We start from the raw sequence: 22,300 nt of genomic DNA, 5'->3' as shown, positions 1-22,300 counted from the left end.
CACTGAACCACGAGATCCAACTCTGGCGCACATTAAAGCAAATCCACTCAACACACCAGTCTAGCATCGCCCCCCCTTCATGAAGCACTCATCACCCACTCCAGTGAACTCCCTAAGAACATACATACATACTCATGAGACACAGATCAAAATTCAGCCAAAAATCAACCGCACTCCTAAAGTGGTATAGTCATGGGAAACCTATACACAAAATCCATCCAGAAACAGACTCCCGCCAGCCCAAACCTCTCACTCTCATTGATAAAAACAATGACATTAAAGCCAAGAACTCGCCTGCCACTGGACCTGACCCCATATCAAACTTTTATGTCAAACACTATGGCACATTTGCACTCCTAGCACTCACAGATATCCTCAACCCCTCCCCTGACTACTACAACAAAATTCATAACATCTGAAAACTTGCCAACATAATACCAATTCTAAAACTCCTCCAAAGACCCAATCCTTCTCCTCATCCTAATGGCCAATGTCACTTGTATTCTCAGTCCCCAAAGTCTGTGAAATAGTTTCGACCCAAACACTCCATCACCACACGACACACCAAGCTCACACAACATGTCCTAGTTGGATTCAACCAACCACAACACTCCTCCCGCACAGTACTAGTGGAAGCAGACACCAACCAAATCATTTGAGAGTTGACACCCTGACACATCCCCACAAAAAGAAATATGCTCGACACTCGCCTCCAAAACAATGACTTAAAGCACTTGGTCAGTTTCATGGCCAGCCTCTGTGTCAAGGTTTGCTCACGATGGATTCGTTTCGAAGGCACTTCAACTCTATCGTTGGGTTCCCCTAGGAGCAGTTCTTTCTCCAACCCTCTTCAACTTTACATCTACCCATCAACCCTTAAGTATATATGTATAAAAAATTTACTTACCTCTGACACTCACACAATTCAGTAACCTCACTCACAGATCTCCCCACTTCACAAAATATTACACTGACAAACACATACACACTAAGATACACTAACAAACACATACACACTAAGATACACACACAAACACATACACACTAAGATACACTAACAAACACATACACACTAAGATACACTGACAAACACAAACACATACACACTAAGATACACTTGACAAACACTGAACAACCGATCTTCTAACTCAGTCTTAAACTTCAGCCCACCAGACGTACAACCCATCAGAAACCACACTCTCCAGACAAACACGAGTCACACTCTCCCGTTTCAGCTCTGGACATCACCCATCACCAGAACACCACAAACCTAGTTTCAACATCATCCCCCGATCCTTCATGCCTACAATGAAACTATCATGATGAAGACACCGACGACTTAACGACTCAATTGCCATGGTCTCAGCCAACGGAGGAAAACAGTTTCCTGAGTGGTAAGGAGCCTCATAAAGGCAAAAGGGACTCCTGGGGCATGAAGTGTATATATATATATATATATATATATATATATATATATATATATATATATATATACACATATATATATATATATATATATATATATATATATATATATACACACACATATATATATATACACATATATGTGTGTGCGTGTGTGTGTCTTGGTAAGTAAAAGTATGTTCTTGTTAAAAGTTGTCTACCTTTGATCTTCATATATATATATATATATATATATATATATATATATATATATATATATATATATGTGTGTGTGTGTGTGTGTGTGTGTGTGTGTGTGTGTGTGTGTGTGTGAGTGTGTGTGTGTCTTGGTAAGTACAAGTGTGTTCTTGTTAAAAGTTGTCTGCCTTTGATCTTTATATATATATATATATATATATATATATATATATATATATATATATATATATATATATATATATTAGTTAATGTGTGTTCTCGTCTGGAGAGAAGTTAGATTTAAGTGTGTTAGTGAGTGCTGTCACATTACTTTAACTTATATTTATGGAGCTTAGTTAAGTGTCAATCATTACAACATCAGGTGTGTTAAAATCAAACTATTTACAGGTTAGAAAAAAAAATCAAAAAGAAAAAAAATATATGGGAAAGACAAAAATAAAAAAAAGAGGAAAAAAAATAAAAAACACAACTTCAACTCAATTTGAATCTCAGGATTCTGTACGATTAAATCACATTGCAATTATCTATATATAAAATTTTTTGTTTTGTTTTGGTCATGCGGGTTATATATACTTAAGTTCACAGTACCGTAGTGGATCACGTTAAGATACACACAGTCTCAAGTATAATAGCATATGCTAGGGGCAAGTCATTAGATTAATCTGAGAAAGTCACTACAAGCTACGTATCTATAGTATAAGACCCATAATCTGGGAGAATCACATTGAAAAAATCTCGACATGAATCCAAAAAAATGCCAATGCAAATATGATCTTCATTTTTTTTTTTTGCCTGCTCATATATATATATATATAGTTTTTTTTTTTTCATGTATTTATTATAGATTCACAATGTCGTCTGAAAGAGAACACAAAAAATGGTTTTGCTTGAAAAAAGCGAAAAATTGAATGTTTTTCTTTTAATATATATACTTTTTTTTTTTTTTAGATATATATACATATATATGTATATATATTTATATTATAGAAACAAGTGCATGAGAAGTACTTTTAATATTTCAGTATGGTCAATGAGAATTTGAAAAGAATACAACTAGACGAATGAGAGGAGCGAAAGAAAACCCCATTATTTGACAGAGGACTTGTGGCCAGTGCATATAGTGTGTGTGTAAGATGATGTCTCTCTCTCCTACCGTAAAGTGAGGGAAACACATGGTGAAGGCTGTGGTGTGTGGTGGACGATTCAACGGGGGGGTTGAGGGGGTTGGGGGGGGGGGGAGAAGTGTCATTTTGCTTAAGAATTCTCCTGTAGCTTTTCCCCCCTTCACCCCCTGATTTTTTTTTGAAGTGGGGGGAGAGGAGGGAAGAAACACTGTGGTTCAGAAATGAGAGAAAGACATGTAAAACCTTCTTAACCAGTCCATCGTCGGTGATCGGTGAATCACAAGTAACGGGACACTACAGGACAGCAGATTTAGGATAACAAGAACAAAATAAAGAAAAAAATAAGGGAGAAAGTGAGTGAGCGTTCCTCTGAGTGGGCTAAGAGCGGGTGCAGGGTAAAGCAGTTGAAGCTGCCCTGGATGGACAAGCCAAGAAGAGATTATCAGTAGTGTTAATGTGAGATATTTGGACTGTGAGTTTGGCTTTTACAATCTACTACAAAATTCCGAATAATTATCATTATCATTTATCAATTATCTTTTTGACACCACTTTCTGCCTCATCGTATGGAGAAAATGAATATCCTTTAAGGGATCATTGAATAGCAACGGAATGATTGAATGAATGTGTATATCACCACTCGAACAACTATATAAACTCTCGAGATATATAAACATAGCAAGTGTTTATCTGCATGAACCGTGTGGCGCACCAGTGTGCATGATTGGAAAGTAAGAAAAAAAAATATATGGTTCCTTTAAGAGTGAAAAAGTGATTTTTTTTTTTCTTTTTTTACTAGAAATCTGCGATATTCTCAGATTAGGGGTCTTACAATGTGTACTACCCAATTGCCAGACGGCTGCCATTTTTAAGGCATGCCCGCCGCGTGTGAGGACACAAACCGTGTGGTTTATAAAATGCAAGACTCAACTATACAGTATGTTGGATACCTTTTTTTTTTTTTTTTGGTTTTTTGGTTGGTCATATAAAAAAATTTTTTTTTTTTTTTGGTATATGAATATTTTTTTTTTTTTTTTGACATAAAATCTGATTTGTTGCACTCCAAAGAGCCATTCCACTGATCTACATACCACTATGACTATATACTATGACTATGAAACACTCACTGTTGTGCGGCCTGGTAATGTGTGCCCAGATGTCTTGTTTTCAGGTGTTGAGGGCCAAATCTGTGGGGGTGCCTGAGTCACAGGTGGCACCTAAAAAAATACTTAGCTTTTTCTCCCGACTCATAGAATTGTGGGTACAATTTTTTTTTTTGTTTTTGATTTTGTATTAAATTTTTTTGGGGGAGGGGTGGTTTTTTTTGGTGTGTGTTGTTTGATGATGATTATTATTATTATTATTATCATTATCATTATCTTAGTCTTTTTTTTATAATTCTCTTTTTTTGACCTACATACTCAAAGGCTGGTATTTTTTGGATCATCTAGGACGAATGCGGCATACAATGAGGATATAAGATTTTCTCCAATAATTTTTGTTATGATCTTTAAGCTCTCCGAGACAAGTGTTTTGCATTAGTCGACTGGCGAAGATATGGACATATCATGATTTGGTTTGAAGAAAAATAAAAAAAAAAGAGCAATACAAGTGTATGTGTGCCACACTCACAGTTGAGAATGATTAGGGTCTACTGAAAACACTAAAGGAAAGAACAAAGTATCGTTTTCTTGTGGGTGGCGTGGTGTGGTTGAAGCCAGTAAGGCAGGGTCAAAGGAAACGATGGTCACGTGGGCCACACTATACATATATATGTATATATATATATATAGAGGCTGAGTCTCTCCCCCTCCCATGACCTGACGTATTCTAGATGCCTCTTAACCTTCCCATGACCTCCTGTCCAGCCCTCGTGATTCAGTGACCCCCCCAGGACGTCTACTCTATATACATGAGGCACTTCACCCTCACCCAATCTCGCCAGATTCTCAACCTCTCAAGATGTATGTATGTCGGAACTCACGTCCCTGCCTCCGCTTCTGCACTGAGTGACTCATCTATCCCTCTAGAGCTAAGCCCACTTGCCTCAATGAACTCCTCAATCGACCTACTCCCCTACGAGCTCAGAAAGAAAAGAAAAATATGAATGCAGATGTACACTCTCCCAAAAAAGTATCTGCCATCCGGGACTGAAGTATATAATAGTCTGCAACTGGCCGACCGAGATTAAGATTCGACTTTGTTACCACACTGATGCAGTTGAAAAGCTGCATCAGGGCGTCAGCGGAGTCGAGCTGCAGTCTCGGTTGGCCAGTTGTACATCATGAGACACTTCAGGCTTGGGGGGGTGGTAGATACTTTTTTGGGGAGGAGAGTGCACCTGCATTTTCCCAACTAGTTATTCTTTGATACAACAAGACTTAGGTCCTCCGGTTGACCTCCCACGACCGACTAGTTATCCGTCATGACCCTCCATGACCCAGCTTCTCAGCTCGTCCCTATGTAGCCCTGCTCCCATACATACCTATGCTCCGCTACAGGAGTTCAGTTTATCCACCTTCTAGTGTCTTAAGTTCACCCAGTATGGCCCATCTGCATGTTAAAGCTCCCGACAAATGCAATCTCTCCCAGATGGTCTAACTTGAACCATCTCATGTGTATAATCTACCTCTCTTAGAGGAGCCTGTATGACCTCTATATAATCGATATCCAGGCAATAATTTGGATGAAGAGTCTGCCAACCAACCTGTCAAAGCCTTTAAATGGCTACAGCTCTCCCATATACCCTTATACGATCAACCAAGATCTCCCATGCCAGCTAGCATAACCCCAACTCGTTCTGAGGACCTAACGTGATCATAATTATAAGCCACGTCGCTGGAAATGATACACCAAATTACTTTCCAGCTCTTCTTCCTTAAGAATTCAACTCTCCTCACTTATTTTCTCATGACCTACTTCACTCTAAATGTTCAGTATAATGTAGCGGTCATATGTGACCAAAGATCATCCTGTCCGTCTTCCTAAATTATTCTACAAGACCCAAGCCTCCTATTGTTGCACTGGTCGACCCAGCTCTTCGACCTGACCTGCCATTCCCACGTGAGTTTGTACGTGACCTAGGTCTATTTCACTGCTTGACATGACCCCAGCTTTCACTACAAGACGTTAGAGAATCCAATTCATTTACATGACCTTAATGGCTCACCTTTTCTACATTAACCATCCCATGATTGCCACTGCTTCTCTACAAGAACCCTCAGGCTCTTTTCCACAGTATTTCCCAGCATAACCTTGTTCCACCACATGACCCCACATACCCAGCTCCAGAACACGCCCAAGGGCCACACCCCATGGCATAAAGATACATTTCCAGTTCCTCTGCGTGTCCTGGGTCAACTGCATAGCCCCCCAGGAATGTCCAACTCCACATAATCTTTATCCTCTACACAACCCCAAACAAGTCCATCTCTACGACATAGCCCAAGCCCATACTCCAAGACATGAATCTTCATGTCCTTTTCCACTCCATGATCCTACAAGGCCTTTCCCCACTACCTAAACCCCTACCTCCATGGGTGTAGTTTTCTTACATGTGCCTAAACTAATATTTGCTCTACTACATGGCCCTACATGCTCAACTCCATCGTATATCACTATGATTTCATTCTCCAAGATGACCCCCACAAGTCCAGTCTCAGCGCATTTCCCTCCACGACTCTTTCCTAGTGCACCTCACACCTCCGGCCACAGTATATTGTCCAGGCCCACTGACGTAACTTCATGTTCAGCCTCAAACATTCAGTGCTAAACATACCAGTATTTCTCACATCCCTGAAGCGCACCTATGTCCTCATTGTCTTCAGATGGTCTCATGAGATTCATTTCAGCTCTGAGTGAGACAATTACTGCATCTATTCATGAGTATATGAGTTATCTCATGTTTGCCTTGTTGGCAATTTAGGAGAACTGTGTGGGTCTGTTACTGATGGTGAAGGTTGAACTACGTTCATCAAGGAAGTAGACTAAGGTAGGGAAGACTTGGGTAAGACCAGGAGCTGAATCAATGCCACAGTTATTCATCAAACTGGTGAGTGAGACAAGTGATACTCCTCACCTCCCACACACGTTCCATCTTCTGTAAGTCTCTTTCGTCAAACCTCAGACTCGTGTGAATCTACATGACCTAAGATCTGCTACATGCCTGAGGGTCCTTTTTTTTTGCATTTTCTACATTTTTTGTTTTGTGCTTCCTGTTCTCCAATATGGTGGTGCATGACCCAGTTCTCCAGTATGGTTCTGCATGACCCAGTTCTCCAGTATGGTGGTGCATGACCCAGTTCTCTAGTATGGTGGTGCATGACCCAGTTCTCCAGTATGGTTCTGCATGACCCAGTTCTCCAGTATGGTGGTGCATGACCCAGTTCTCCAGTATGGTGGTGCATGACCCAGTTCTCTAGTATGGTGGTGCATGACCCAGTTCTCCAGTATGGTGGTGCATGACCCAGTTCTCCAGTATGGTGGTGCATGACCCAGTTCTCCAGTATGGTGTTGCATGACCCATTTCTCCCGTAAGGTCTTGCATGACCCAGTTCTGCAGTATGGTGGTGCATGACCCAGTTCTCCAGTAAGGTCCTGCATGACCCATTTCTCCAGTAAGATTCTGCATGTCCCATTCCTCCTGTAAGGTCCTGCATAACCCATTTCTCTAGTAAGGTCCTGCATGACCCATTTCTCTAGCATGATTCTAAATGACCCATTTCTTTTTTTTTTTTTTTTTGGTATAACCATCTATGACCCAGCTGTGAAGCCTGACCTCGCATGACCTAAGGCGTCCACATGACCTGCAATCCTCAGCGTATCAGGTCCTCTGCCTAACCTAGGCCCCTCCCTAGTGACCCCCTCAGTCTCCCGTTCTCTCTCTTAACCCTCTCAAGTATGACCCTATAGACCTAGGAGGCAATGCGGGATGTGACGATGATTCCCCTAATAAACTAGTTTGCGGAGGTTGTCAATCATCCTCCTGATAAACTAGTTTACGGTAGGTTGACAATCATCCCCTTGATAAACTAGTTTAAGGCAGGTGACAATTATCCCCCTGATAGACTAGTTTACGGCAGGTTGACAATTATCCCCTTGATAAACTAGTTTAAGGCAGGTTGACAATAATCCCCTGATAAACTAGTTTATGGCAGGTTGACAATCATCCCCCTGATAAACTAGTTTGAGGCAGGTGACAATTATCCCCCTGATAAACTAGTTTACGGCAGGTGACAATTATCCCCCTGATAAACTAGTTTACGGAGGTTAAAAATTATCCCCCCTGATAAACTAGTTTGCGGCAGGTTGACAATCATCCCCTGATAAACTAGTTTAAGGCAGTTGATAATCATCCCCCTGATAAACTAGTTTACGGCAGGTGACAATTATCCCCCTGATAAACTAGTTTGCGACAGGTAACAATTATCCCCCCTGATAAACTAGTTTACGGCAGGTTGACAATTATCCCCCTGATAAACTAGTTTCCGGCAGGTGACAATCATCCCCCAGATAAACTAGTTTAAGGCAGATTGACAATTATCCTCCTGATAAACTAGTTTAAGGCAGGTTGACAATTATCCCCCTGATAAACTAGTTTACGGCAGGTGACAATTATCCCCCGATAAACTAGTTTACGGCAAGTGACAATCATCCCCTGATAAACTAGTTTAAGGCAGGTGACAATTATCCCCCTGATAAACTAGTTTACGGGAGATTGACAATTATCCCCTTGATAAACTAGTTTAAGGCAGGTGACAATTATCCCCCTGATAAACTAGTTTACGGCAGGTTGAAAATTATCCTCCTGATAAACTAGTTTACGGCAGGTGACAATTATCCCCCTGATAAACTAGTTTACGGCAGGTGACAATTATCCCCTGATAAACTAGTTTAAGGCAGGTTGACAATTATCCCCTGATAAACTAGTTTACCGCAGGTTGACAATCATCCCCCTGATAAACTAGTTTACGGCAGGTGACAATTATCCCCCTGACAAACTAGTTTACGGCAGGTGACAATCATCCCCCTGATAAACTGGTTTACGGCAGGTGACAATTATTCCCCCTGAAAACTAGTTTAAGGCAGGTTGACAATTATCCCCTATATAAACTAGTTTTGTTGCCCCATTTTACCGTCATAAAAACAACTCTCGCGACCCACTTACCTTGATAAAACTGGTTTCGTGACTCGCCCTGATAAAACAGTTTCGTGACTCGCCCTGATAAAACAGTTTCGTGACCCACTTACCTGATAAGCTAATTTTGTGTATCCACTTATCCTTAGAGAATAATTCCACAGCCCACTTACCTTGATAAACGAGTTATGCCTCTCATTTACCCTAATAAACTAGTTTAGACACCCACTTACCCTGATAAACTAGATTAGACACCCTACTTAACCTGATAAACTAGTTCAGACACCCAACTTACCCTCATAAACAAGTTTAGACATCCCACATACCCTGATGAATTAGTTTAGACATCCCACTTACCCTGATAAACTAGTTTAGACACGCACTTATCCTGATAAACTAGTTTAGACAACTCACTTATCCTGATAAATTAGTTTAGACATCCCACTTACCCTAATAAACTAGTTTAGACACCTCACTTATCCTGCTAAACTAGTTTAGACACCTCAATTATCCTGATAAACTAATTTAGACACCCCACTTACCTTGATGAACTAGTTTAGACAACCCACTTACCCTGATAAACTAGTTTCATGACTGACTCACCACAGAACACTGACGACCTCACTACCCTGATAAACCAGTTTCGTGCTCACTAAACAGAGAGAAACCTACTTTTAGAAACTACCTATTCTAATAATTTCTCAACTAATTTAAAGTGAGCTATTTTCGTGACCCAGTTACCCTCCCTAATTCACCGTAAGGCTAAATTCGTGACCCTTTTACACTGATAAACTAATTTCGTGATCCCTTACACTAATGGCCTAATTTCCCCAACCCATTACCCAAATATATTGTAATTTCATGACCAGTTTACCAAGAAGGACTAATTCTACGACCCGCCTAACCTGATAATTTAACTTCTTGATCTAGTCACCCAGATAAACTAGTTTCACGGCACATATACCCAGATAAACTAGTTTCACGGCACACATACCCTGATAAACTAGTTCTATGACACATTTACCCTAATAGACTAGTTTTATGGCACATCTAATATGATAAACTAGTTTTACGATGCATCTACCCTGATAAACTAGTTTTACGATGCATCTACCCTGATAGACTAGTTCTAAGGCACATCTACCCTGATAAGCAAGTTTTATGACACACCTACCCTGATAAACTAGTTTTACGACGCATCTAGTATGGTAAACTAGTTTTATGATACATCTACCCTGATAAACTAGTTTTACGATACATCTACCATGATAAACTAGTTTTACGATACATCTATCGCGTTCAAGTTTTACGACACATTTATCCTGATAAACTAGTTTTACGGCACCTCTACCCTGATAAACCAGGTGCATGACTACCTTAGCCTGATAAACCAGATGCATGACTACCTCAGCCTGATAAACTAGTTTCGTGACCTGATTAACCCATACCTAATTTAGTAACACTTCCCAAGGCAATTTCGTGACTTACATTAATTAGCTAATAAGTAACCTAGTTATCTTGACAATACGGTTGTATTTGCCTAATTACCACAATAAACTAGTTTTGCAAGTGTTATCACGTGAAACCTGTTCCATCCAAATTACCAAAGTAACCTAATTTCGTGACTAACTTATTCTGATACACTAGTTTCCTGACCCACTTACCCTGATACTGGCCCACTTACCCTGATAAACCAGTTTCATAAGCTGATAAACTAATATCAAGACCCACTTAATCTTATATATTAGTTTCATGAGCCACGTACCCTGGTAAACTAGCTTCTGGACCCCACTTAACCTGATAAACTAGTTTCATAACCCACTTACCCCAATAAACTAGCTTCAAACCCACTTACTCCGATAAAATAGTATCATGAACCAGTTAACCTGATAAACTAGCTTCATAACCCACTTATCCTGATAAACTAGCTTCATAACCCACTTATCCTGATAAACTAGCTTCATAATCCACTTACCCAGATAAACTAGCTTCATAATCCACTTACCCAGATAAACTAGCTTCATAATCCACTTACCCAGATAAACTAGCTTCATAATCCACTTACCCAGATAAACTAGCTTCATAACCCACTCACCCAGATAAACTAGCTTCATAACCCATTTAACCTGATAAACTAGCCTCTGCGCCCATTTGCCCCTATAAACTAGCTCTTGAAACCTACTTACTCTGATAAACTAGTTTAGTGACTCACTAATAAGGATAAACTAGTGTCATGATCCCGTTATCCCCGATAAACTAGTTTCATGACCTTCTTATCCGTGTATATCAATTCTGAAACCCATTTACTCTGGCACACTAGTCTTATGCCACAATCGATAGGATAAACTAGTTTTACGATCCTACATAATCTGTTATACTATTTTCTTGACAGTAACCTCGATAAAGTGATTTATTCGGAAGAACTAATTTTGTGAAAAACCATAACAGACTAGTTTCGTGACTCGACTTCCTTGATAAACTAGTTTAACACCCTAACTACCCTAATAAAGCAGTTTTGGATCCATCTACACTGATAAACTAATCTCATGACCCTATTTACCTTGAGGAAGCAGTTTACCCTATTAAATCTCCTAAACCATCTAAGATTAAACTAGTTTCATGGCCAATTTCCCCTGATAAGCTAGTTTTGTGACCAAGCTATAATGATTCCCCAGTTTCGTTGCCCTGTTACACTGATAAGCCAGTTTCCTGACGCACTTACCCGTGAGAACCTAGTTTTATGAGCTCTTACAGTATTAAACTAGTTTCTGACTCTGACACTAATAGTTTTCTTTCATGACCCATTTACAATGACGAACTAGTTACGCGACTCACGAATACACTAGTTACGTGACTCACTCATAAACTAGTTTCGAGACTCACTCACCCTTATAAACAAGTTTCATAACCCATGTACCCTGTGCGATCCATGGTTCCAAAAAAACTAGTTTCGTGACTCACTAATCTGGATTAACTAATTACGTGACCCACATACCCTGATAAACTAGTTTCGTGACCCACTTATCCTGATAAACTAGTTCGTAATCCAATTATCCTGATAAACTAGTTTCAAGATACACTTATCGCGCTAAACAAATTTCGTGACCCATCTACCCTAACAAACTCATTTTCCTTTCCCCCTCCCCCCCTTTCCTGATAAACTAGTTTCGTGATCTCATCACCTTGATACACTAGTTCCCTTGGGTAATAATACTGATAATTGAGTTTCGTAACCGACGTTGCCCGGACAACTACTTTTGTGGTGCAGGTAACCTAATAAACTAGTTTAGTGAACAACTAACCCTGATAAACTAGTTTAGTGAATATCTAACCTCGATAAACTAGTTTGATAAAACAAATAGCCCTAATAAACTAGTTTAATGAACAAAAAATCCCGATAAACTAGTTTAACGGACAACTAACCCTGATCAACTAGTTGAATGGACAACTGACCCTGATAAACTAGTTTAATAAACCTTATACTACTTTCGTGACGAAATGTAAATTTGATTTCTGACCCTTAAGAGATAATTTCAATGCCCGCTTCCCCATTTCTCACAATAAATATGTTTTGTGACCTACTTTTGGTCAGCAGTTTCGTGATCAACCTACCCTTAATTTCGTGACCTACTGACCCAATTTCGTGAACCGTTCGAGCTGAAAACGTGTTGGGAGAGCAACTCGTCTTGATAAGTTTCGTGCCTGATTTCGTTCCCTGATTAACTAATTCCACAACCCAATTTGTCTGCTAAACTAGTTTCAAGACCCAATTTGCTTGCTATACTAGTTTCACGATCCAATTTGACTGCTAAACTAGTTTCATGGCCCTTTGCCTCGAACTAGTTCCTCGACTCAATTTGCCTGCTAAACTAGTTTGACCCAATTTGTCTGCGAAACCAGTTTCACGACCCAATTTGACTGCTAAACTAGTTTAATGACCTAGCTCCGCGAGTCGTGACCAGTTACTCTGACTACTTTCGTGTTCTTGATGAACACTTTCCATGAACAACTTACCCTAATACACGAATTTTCTTGACTTACCCTCACACTAATTTCGTGACCCACTTACCCTGACAATATCGTTTTCGTGATCTATCTACCTTGTAAACTATTTCATTTTTACCTATTTACCTTAAAGCCAAGGTAATCCACGTAACCCAATTATAATGTTTCGTGGCCCCCACTTAGATTTCGTGAACCCACTTAACCTGATGTCCCACTTATAATATACTAATTTCGTGACTCTTTTATCCTGATTGAGTTGATTTCGTGACCCGTTTACCCTGATACACTAGTTTCATGACCTATTTTCCTCAGTTAACTAAATTCGTGACCTTAATGACCCTGTTAAACTAGTTAAGCAACCCATTTATCTTTATATGGTTGATTTACATTAAGCTAGTTTCGTGACCTATTCACCATGGTGGGGTTCGTTCATGGCCCTGCTGTCGTGCTAAACTAGTTTTGTGACCCACCTGTACACGTACAAAATTTCGTAACCTATTTGATAAAAATAAATCCTTGATCACTTGACCCATAACGTTACCACTGACGATGGTAAAACTAGCTTAATGACCCACAAAACCTGATAAACTAGATTCATGAGCCAGTCAACCTGATAAACTAGTTTAGCACCTTACTTATTCCGACAGAACCCACTTCGTAAGAAAAATTCGTGACCACCCGCCCTGACGTAGTGGTTTTATGGCCTAATCTTCATAAACTAGTTTCGTAACCCAGTCACGCTGATCAATACGTTTCGTGACAACCGAACAAACCAATTTCACAGTTCACATGTGATAAACCAGTTTCACAGCTCACACATAATAAACCAGTTTCACTGCTCACACATAAACCAGTTTCACAGCTCACACATGATAAACCAGCTTCACAGCTCACACATGATAAACCAGTTTAACAGCTAGCACATGATAAACCAGTTTCACAGCTAGCAGATGATAAATCAGTTTCACGGCTCACACATGATAAACCAGTTTCACAGCTCACATATGATAAACCAGTTTCACGGCTCACACATGATAAACCAGTTTCACAGCTCACACAAGATAAACCAGTTTCACGGGTCACATGATAAACCAGTTTCACAGCTCACACGATAAACCAGTTTCACAGCTCACATTATAAACCAGTTTCACAGCTCACACATGATAAACCAGTTTCACGACTCACATGATAAACCAGTTTCAGAGCTAGCACATGATAAACCAGTTTCACTGCTCACACATAAACCAGTTTCACAGCTCACACATGATAAACCAGCTTCACAGCTCACACATGATAAATCAGTGTCACAGCTTGCACATGATAAACCAGTTTCACAGCTAGCACATGATAAACCAGTTTCACAGCTAGCCCATGATAAATCAGTTTCACGGCTCACACATGATAAACCAGTTTCACGGCTCACACATGATAAACCAGTTTTACGGCTCACAAATGATAAACCAGTTTTACGGCTCACAAATGATAAACCAGTTTCACGGCTCACACATGATAAACCAGTTTCACAGCTAGCACATGATAAACCAGTTTCACAGCTAGCACATGATAAATCAGTTTCACGGCTCACACATGATAAACCAGTTTCACAGCTCACACATGATAAACCAGTTTCATGACCAGCTTTAACCCCCCCCCCCCCAATTGAAACTAATTTCGCGAGCAAATCACTTTGATAAACTTAACTCATGATGATAAGGTCTGCGGGCCCCCTCCCCCCTCCCCCCCTTTCTCCCTTAGGACCTAAATTCGTGACCTACTGACCCTGTTCAATCAATTTCGTGACCCATTTATCCAGATAAACTTGCCGTATGACTCACTGATAAAGTAATTTCGTGACCCGGGCTTCCTGATGAAAACTCCCTTAACCTGGGAGATGAGTTTCGTGACCCACTAACAGATTGAGAGCAGTTTCGTGACCCACTAACAGAGTAGTTTCGTGACCCACTTATACCGAAATAGTTTTATGACACCCAGATAAGCGAGTTTCGTGACCTACTTACTCTGATAAACTAATTTCGTAACATTTACTTCCCGATGAAAAACTAATTTCGTGACCCACTCCGTGTGGTAAATTGATTTCGTGACTCCCACACACTTAACGAATTCGTTTGATAAACTATTTATCCCGATAATCATTTTTCTTTGACCTACTTACTCCAACAAACTAGTTTCATGACCTTGGTACGATAAATATGTTTTGTGACCCACTTAATTATCCTTGACCCATTTATCGCTGATAACTGTATAACTTATTTCACTAGTTTCGTGACCCAGATGTCGTGATAAACTAGTTTCATGATTCAATCACTCAGGTCAACTAGTTTCGTGACCCACTTATCCTATCCTGATAAACTAGTTTCGTGACTCGTTTACCCTAATAAACTAGTTTCGTGACCCACTTATCCTCAAAAGGTTGTTTCACGAACCAATAACCTTAATCGATCAAATTCGTGACCCATGTATCGTGATAAACTAGTTTCGTGATTTTCACATCCCAATAAACCAGTTTCGTGAACCTATTTACCCTTACAAACTTATCTTGGGTCCTACTTACTCTTATAAAGTAATTTCGTGACTCGGTTGCCATTGTATATCGAACTCGTAACCCATTAAACCTGACGCAGCTTTTTCGTGACCTATCTACCAAGATCAATTAATATTTCATGACCTACCTACCCTGATAAACTAATTTCGTGACCCACTTACCTCGTGACAGTAGTTTCGTGACCCACTTACGTAACCTGACACACTATTTTCGTAATCCACTTACCTGATAAAAGTAGTTTCGTGACCTACTGACTCACCCCGATAAACTAGCTTGTGAACCGCGTACCAGATAAACTAAACTGCAACCCATTTTCCTCAGTAAACTAGTTTCGTGATCCATTTATCCCAATGGACTAGTCTCGTGACCCATTTATCCAGTAAACTAGTTTCGTGACCCACTAATCACAATAACTAGTTTCGTGACCCACTTATCACAATAAACTAGTTTCGTGACCCACTTATCACAAACTAGTTTCGTGACCCACTTATCCCAATAAACTAGTTTCGTGACCCACTTATCCCAATAAACTAACTTTGTGACCCACTTATTCCAATAAACTAGTTTCGTGACCCACTTATCCCAATAAACTAATTTCGTGACCTACTTATCCCAATAAACTAGTTTCGTGACTCATCCCAATAAGCTAGTTTCGTTACCCACTTACCCCAATAAACTAGTTTCGTGACCCACTTACCCAAATAAACTAGTTTCGTAACCCACTTACCCAAATAAACTAGTTTCGTGACCCATTTACCCCAAATAAACTAGTTTCGTGACTCACTTATACTAAACTAGTTTCGTGACCCGCTTCACCTTGACAAAACATATTCCATGACCGCTACACGAAAGTAATTCTGTGACCCACTTACCACCAAGATTTGATTTCGTGATAGACCAAATTCGTGACAGACTTACCCTAATAGTTTTCCTAAAACACCCTATTCGAATGAACTACTTAATTGCTTCGCTTGTTAACCCTTGGTTTTCTATATATAGCTTTTCTATATAAGCCACTCTGACCTAATTTTCCCCGTATGATCTGTTCAACTCCCATATTTATCAAGATTTCTTCCACCTCTGTGTCTCATTATCTCCACACACATATTATCCTACATGTCTGAGTATCTCCACAGTTATCATCCTACACGTCTGATTATCTCCACATCATGGCTCTGCTTGTCTTCATCATCTCCACATTAATTATACTACATGTCTGATCATCTTGATCACCTCCACATCATGACTCTACTTGTCTGATCATCTCCACATTAATTATCCTACATGTCTGATCATCTCCACATCATGACTCTACTTGTCTGATCATCTCCACATTAATTACACTACATGTCTGATTATCTCCACACTTAATATCCTACATATCTGATTATTTCCACATTTATCATCCTACATGTCTGATCATCTCCACATCATGACTCTGCATGTCTGATCATCTCCACATTTATTATCCTACATGTCTGATCATCTCCACATCATGACTCTTCATGTCTGATCATCTCCACATTTATTATCCTACATGTCTGATTATCTCCACACTTAATATCCTACATGTCTGATTATTTCCACATTTATCATCCTACATGTCTGATCATCTCCACATCATGACTCTACATGTCTGATCATCTCCACATCATGACCTTACATGTCTGATCGTCACCACATCATGACTCTACTTGTCTGATCATCTCCACATCATGACTCTACATGTCTGATCATCTTCACTTTTATTATCCTACATGTCTGATCATCTCCACATTATGACCCTACATGTCTGTTCATCTCCACATCATGACCTTACATGTCTGATCATCACCACATCATGACTCTACTTGTCTGATCATCTCCACATCATGACTCTACATGTCTGATCATCTTCACTTTTATTATCCTACATGTCTGATCATCTCCACATTATGACCCTACATGTCTGTTCATCTCCACATCATGACCTTATATGTCTGATCATCTCCACATTCATGACCTTACATGTCTGATCATCTCCATATCATGACCTTGCATGTCTGATCATCTCCACATCATGACCCTACATGTCTGATCATCTCCACATCATGACCCCTATATGTCTGATCATCTCCACATCATGACCCCTATATGTCTGATCATCTCCACATCATGACCCTACATGTCTGATCATCTCCACATCATGACCCCTACATGTCTGATCATCTATACATTTACGATATTACATGTCTGATCGTCTCTACATCATGACCCTACATGTCTGATCATCCTCACATCATGACCCTACATGTCTGATCATCTCCACATCTTGACCCTTCATGTCTGATCATCTCCACATCATGACCCTACACGTCTGATCATCTCCACATCTTGACCCTTCATGTCTGATCATCTCTACATTTACGACATTACATGTCTGATCATCTCCACATCATGACCCTACACGTCTGATCATCTCCACATCATGACCTTACATGTCTGATCATCTCCACATCTTGACCCTACACGTCTGATCATCTCTACATTACGACATTACATGTCTGATCATCTCCACATCATGACCCTACATGTCTGATCATCTCTACATTACATGTCTGATCATCTCCACATCATGACCCTACATGTCTGATCATCTCCACATCTTGACCCTACATGTCTCATCTCCACTTCATGACTGTACATGTTTCATCTCAAATCACAACCTTACATGTATCATCTCCACATAACCCTACATGTCTCGTTTTCACATCACAACCCTACATGTCTCATCCACATCATAAGCCTACATGTCTCATCTCATGTCTCATTTCCACACCACAACCCTACATGTCTCATCACATCATTCTATATGTCTCATCTCCACATCACAACTCTACACGTCTCCTCTCCACATCACAGCCCAACATATCTCATCCCACATCACAACCCTGCATGTCTAATCTCCACATCACAATCCTATATATATCATCTCCACATCACAATCTTACATGTCTCAACTCCACAGGACAACCCTATATGTCTCATCTCCACATCATAACCTTACATGTCATAACTCCACAGCAAAACCCTACATGTCTCAACTTCACATCACAACCCTACATGTCTCATCTCTACATTACGACTCCACATGTCTTATCTCCACATCACAACCCTACATGTCTCGTCTCCACATCACAACCCCACATGTCTTATCTCCACATCACAACCCTACATGTCTCAACTTCACATCACAACCCTACATGTCTCATCTCTACATTACGACTCCGCATGTCTTATCTCCACATCACAACCCTACATGTCTCGTCTCCACATCACAACCCCACATGTCTTATCTCCACATCACAACCCTACATGTCTCAACTTCACATCACAACCCTACATGTCTCATCACATCACTCTGCCTTATCTCCATATCACAACCCTACATATCTGATCTCCACATCACGACCCCACATGTCTCATCTCCAAATCACAACCCTACATGTCTCATTTCCACATTACGACCCCACGTCTCATTTCCACATCACAACTCTGCATGTCTTATTTTCACATTACAACCCTTCATGTCTCATTTCCACATCATAACCTTAAATGTCTCAACTCCATATCATAACCCTAAATGTCTCATCTACACATCGCAACCCTACATACCTCATCACAACCCTACATATCTCAACTCCACATCACAACTCTATACGTCTCTCATCTCAACAGCACAACCCTACACGTCTTAACTCCACATCACAACCCTACATGTCTCACCTCCACATCACAACCCCACATGTCTCATCTCCACATCACAACCCTACATGTGTCAGCTCCACATCGAAACTCTACAAATCTCATCACATCACAACCCTACATGTCTCATCTCCACATTACGACCCCACATCATATCCTACATGTCTCATCACTACATCACAACTCTATGAGTCTCAAGCTCATATCACAAACCTACATGTCTATTCTCCACTTAACAAACCTACATGTCTCATCTCCACAACCCTACTTGTCTGATCTCCACATCACAATTCTACATGTCTCATCACATCACAACCCCACATATTTCATCTCCACATCACAAACCTAGATGTCTGATCTCCACATCACAACCGTACACATTTCATCACCTCACAATCTTATGAATATCATCTCCACATCACAAACCTCCATGTCTGATCTCCACATCACAACCCTATAAATCTCATCTCCACATCACAAGTCTACATGTCTGATCTCCAAATCACAATCCTATCAATCTCATCTCCACATCACAACCCTATAAATCTCATCTCCACATCACAAACCTCCATGTCTGATCTCCACATCACAATCCTACATGATCCACCTTCTCCACATCACAATCCTACATGATCCAACTTCTCCACATACTCCAGCTCATTCGTGGATGATCCTAAGGTCTCACTCCTGTTTATAATCTTTGCACAATTGTTCCTTGTGTGTGTACCTGATCAATAATGTAACGAAGGATTACGTTTCTGACGTCACTCGTGTAGACAAACTCCCTGCCTGGCCAGGTAGCGAGGCATGAAAAAGATACGTTTCGCTTCGATCATGCACAACTTCATACCAACCCTCCCCCACACTCTGGTTTTTTTCTCCCACACAGTCTGTTTTTTTTCTCTCCCACACTCTGGTTTTTTCTCCCCCACAGTCTGTTTTTTTTCTCCCCTACAGTCTGTTTTTTCTCCCCCACAGTTTGTTTTTTCTCCCACACAGTCTGTTTTTTCTCCCCCACAGTCTGTTTTTTCTCCCCCACAGTCTGTTTTTTTTCTCCCCCACAGTCTGTTTTTTCTCCCCCACAGTCTGTTTTTTCTCCCCCACAGAATAGCCCACAAATCTAACCTGTACGGTTGTTGTCTTGGGGCGTCTGTTGCAATGGGTGTCTTTCTGTGCCGAATTTCTGCTCATGTTCCAAGGGCCATGGATGAGCGAGTGTTCCAGGAAGAGCCAAGGTATGACACAAATTGCAGAACTACTCCAGTCCTGAAGGTTGTTAGGTGGTGGCTGGCTGAAGTACAACCCTCCAGACCTAGGAGTGTTGAGGTGAGGGCCAGAACCATGCTACAACAATACACCTTCTGTGTCAAACAGGATTTTAAGTCGATCCATCTTTTCCTTCTCCACTGCTCGCCTATCATTATCTATCTTTGTCTCCATCATCCGAAATCAAAGACGTGGAGTTTTTCTTCAGTGATCCGATGTCACAAACTGATGGTTTGCAGCCTTCTCGTCGTAGACGAGGCTCTGAGGTAACACATCCCGGTGAATTTCTCTCTCAATCTTTATTTTTCTCAAAGCTACAACAGACGTGAGCACTGGTACTGTAGTGGAACATGTGGACTTGCTTGAAGTGGCACCACGGGCTTCAGCTACGTCCGACTTACGTTCTTGTCTTCGACTGAGGGACAGAAGTTAGCTAAAGGGTTCAGGAGCTGAGCACATAATTTGCCTCAGCGTTCAGTTCTACCTGGGGTACAGCAGGTGCCACCGGCTATGGTATTCACTGCCTCAGACTGCGAAGGGCTTCGTGTTTCATGACGGGAGCAGTGAGTGAGGCGAGTCGAGAACTGGAAAGCAATACGAGGGAAGGACAACACTGGAGGGACGTGAGTGCTTGGAGGAGGGACGTAGCATCAGTGGGTCGGGTCGATGTTCCCAACTCCTCTGATGGTCCCGCCGGTGGCTCACTGGTGTCGTGTTCACGAGGATGGGATAACTTTATCTTGGTCGTGGGATATGAGGTCACGTCTGGGCTTCTAGCGCCCTTCTCGCCACCCTCTTGACTTGACGGATATCTTCTTTGTCTCCCGACGCACAGAAAGCACAGACAGAATATCAGATTTCCTCGTTTCTCAAATGTAATCTGTACATAGCCACTGTATCCAGAATGGCCACCTTACAGCACGGTACTGTGCCACTACCCTTCCCTCGCCTGGACCTCACTATGCTCGGTCACTCGAGTGTCCTGCCTCGCCACACTGCTGCTGCACGGCGCTGAGGGGCCTGCCTCCCTCCAGCCACACACACCCTCCCCAGACCCAGTGCTCTGTCTCTTGCTTTACCTGCTGCTCTACATCTTCGTGCACTTGACATCCATTAGACCCCAGCCTATTTTCTCCCATACGTCATCATCTCTCCCCCCACCTCCCCTTCTCATCCACCTTCATATACCCCTTTCTTTATCTCCTTAGACAAGGGGCCTCCTCCTTCCTCCTCTACCACTTAGCCTAAGTTACCTTCCCCTGCCAAGCTCACAGCCCTTTTCCCTTTCCCCCTCTCCCTCACCCCACCTTCGTGCTCCCTCCTCACCCAATCACCAACCCACATATCTTATGCAATTTCAATTTAATCCTCATTTCGCCACACTTGTTAGATCGTCTGTCTACTGGTAACCCGTCCAGCTAGACCACAACTGAGGCAGCTGAGGGTATAGGTGTATTAAATCAGTCTTTTTTTTTTCTCTTTTCTTAAAGTGAACATACAAAAAAAAAGATAGTCTATAAAGAGGTTTGCTGATATATATATATATATATATGTATATATTAGACTTTGAAATCAAGTAAAGGTTAGATTACAGAAATATTTATATATAAATTGTTGTGATTTTCCCACATCATGAATCCTAGACGTGTAGCACTATCATCTATCAAGATCTGAGACTATTCTTCATTATCATCATCCAGTAAGAACCTATCAAACCTCTACCAGTCGCAAAGTTTACCTATCACTCACCTTCCTTTCACCTTCACCTTGAAACCCCTTCCACACCACACCATAGCTCCCACCTGTGAGCTAAGAGAAGGACACAAAAAAAAAAAAAAA

The 22,300-nt window shown here is 41.0% G+C and overlaps 1 protein-coding gene across 6 annotated transcripts in view; it reads right to left on the bottom strand.

Annotated features, from left to right (window-relative positions):
* LOC139760247 (uncharacterized) overlaps positions 1-22,300 on the bottom strand; it is a 753,913-nt gene that overhangs the window by 17,503 nt on the left and 714,110 nt on the right. For 5 of the 6 annotated variants that reach the window (XM_071683168.1, XM_071683167.1, XM_071683169.1 and 2 more), the window contains one exon: positions 3,875-3,964. The exons of the other annotated variant lie outside the window; for it this stretch is intronic. In XM_071683168.1, the coding sequence (XP_071539269.1) occupies positions 3,875-3,964 (90 nt within the window). The remainder of the gene's footprint in view (positions 1-3,874; positions 3,965-22,300) is intronic. 6 annotated transcript variants of the gene reach the window in all.

The sequence above is a fragment of the Panulirus ornatus genome, chromosome 36 (genome assembly GCF_036320965.1).
Source record: "Panulirus ornatus isolate Po-2019 chromosome 36, ASM3632096v1, whole genome shotgun sequence".
Taxonomy (NCBI): domain Eukaryota; kingdom Metazoa; phylum Arthropoda; class Malacostraca; order Decapoda; family Palinuridae; genus Panulirus; species Panulirus ornatus.
This window is presented reverse-complemented; position numbering and strand designations above follow the sequence as displayed.